Source organism: Egretta garzetta, unplaced genomic scaffold, assembly GCF_000687185.1.
Source record: "Egretta garzetta isolate BGI_Z169 unplaced genomic scaffold, ASM68718v1 scaffold297, whole genome shotgun sequence".
Taxonomy (NCBI): Eukaryota; Metazoa; Chordata; class Aves; order Pelecaniformes; family Ardeidae; genus Egretta; species Egretta garzetta.
The window spans coordinates 5236929-5237808 of NW_009260410.1; the positions used below are offsets into that span (position 1 = coordinate 5236929).

The following is an 880-nucleotide window of genomic DNA, read 5'->3' on the forward strand; positions in this document are numbered from 1 at the left end:
AGCAGGCCCTTGCTGCACGCCCACTAAGATGTCCCCCATAAACATGCTGTACTTCAATGGGAAAGAACAAATAATATACGGCAAGATACCAGCCATGGTTGTAGATCGCTGCGGGTGCTCATGAGATCGTCGTGAGATCCACCACCGCTTCGTAAATTGTGGAAGCTACCAAAAAAAAAAAAAAAAAAAAAAAAGCAAAAAAAAAAAAGCTATACCCCCTCACCAAGTCTTTGAAACTGTGAAGTTACGTACGCTAGGCATTGCCGACATCCTATATGCTGTATGATAGGCCATCATACAGATTTAGTGCAGCACCAGCTACAGAACGTGAACTAAAGGATGATGCAGTTACCTAACAGCTGGCATTGAGCCAGTGAAAAAAGAAAAGCTACAATCAAAATCATGGGATTTAATACATGAAGTTCTTACATTGCGAGGGAATCAATATTCAGTCATTCAGACGCAAATTTATACGCAGGTTTAAATACATGTTGGTAATCAAAAGCAAGCTCCTTCTCATCTGAGGACAGAAGGAGCAGGCTTTTAAGTCCATTTCTTCACAGCTTCACTTAATATTGTATTTACAGGAAAATATATACTGGTAACATATACACCACTACACAATACCATGAGAATCATCCTTAAACACTTGAACATATTTAGTGCAGAATTGTGAAATGTATCAGATGAAATTCCACATAAATGGACAAGTACTGAAATTAGGGATGGCATAGTGTGTTTAGCGTGTTTCCATTCCTTTTTCTCATTAGTATGTTAGTAATCAATGGCAATGGTGCTACGTAAGCAGGCTGAGTAAATAGAGAGATAGTTATCTAAGTGAAAGAATTTAGAATAATAACAAATTTGCCCTATCCTCAGG

General features: G+C 38.3%; 1 protein-coding gene across 1 annotated transcript in view; it reads left to right on the forward strand.

The window, feature by feature from the left end:
• The window catches only part of MSTN (myostatin), a 5635-nt gene extending 5511 nt beyond the window's left edge, over positions 1-124 (forward strand). Inside the window, 1 exon segment of the mRNA XM_009643599.2 lies at positions 1-124. This exon segment is cut by the window's left edge and continues 15 nt beyond it. Coding sequence (XP_009641894.1) covers positions 1-124 — 124 coding nt within the window.
• The last annotated feature ends 756 nt before the right edge of the window (positions 125-880 follow it).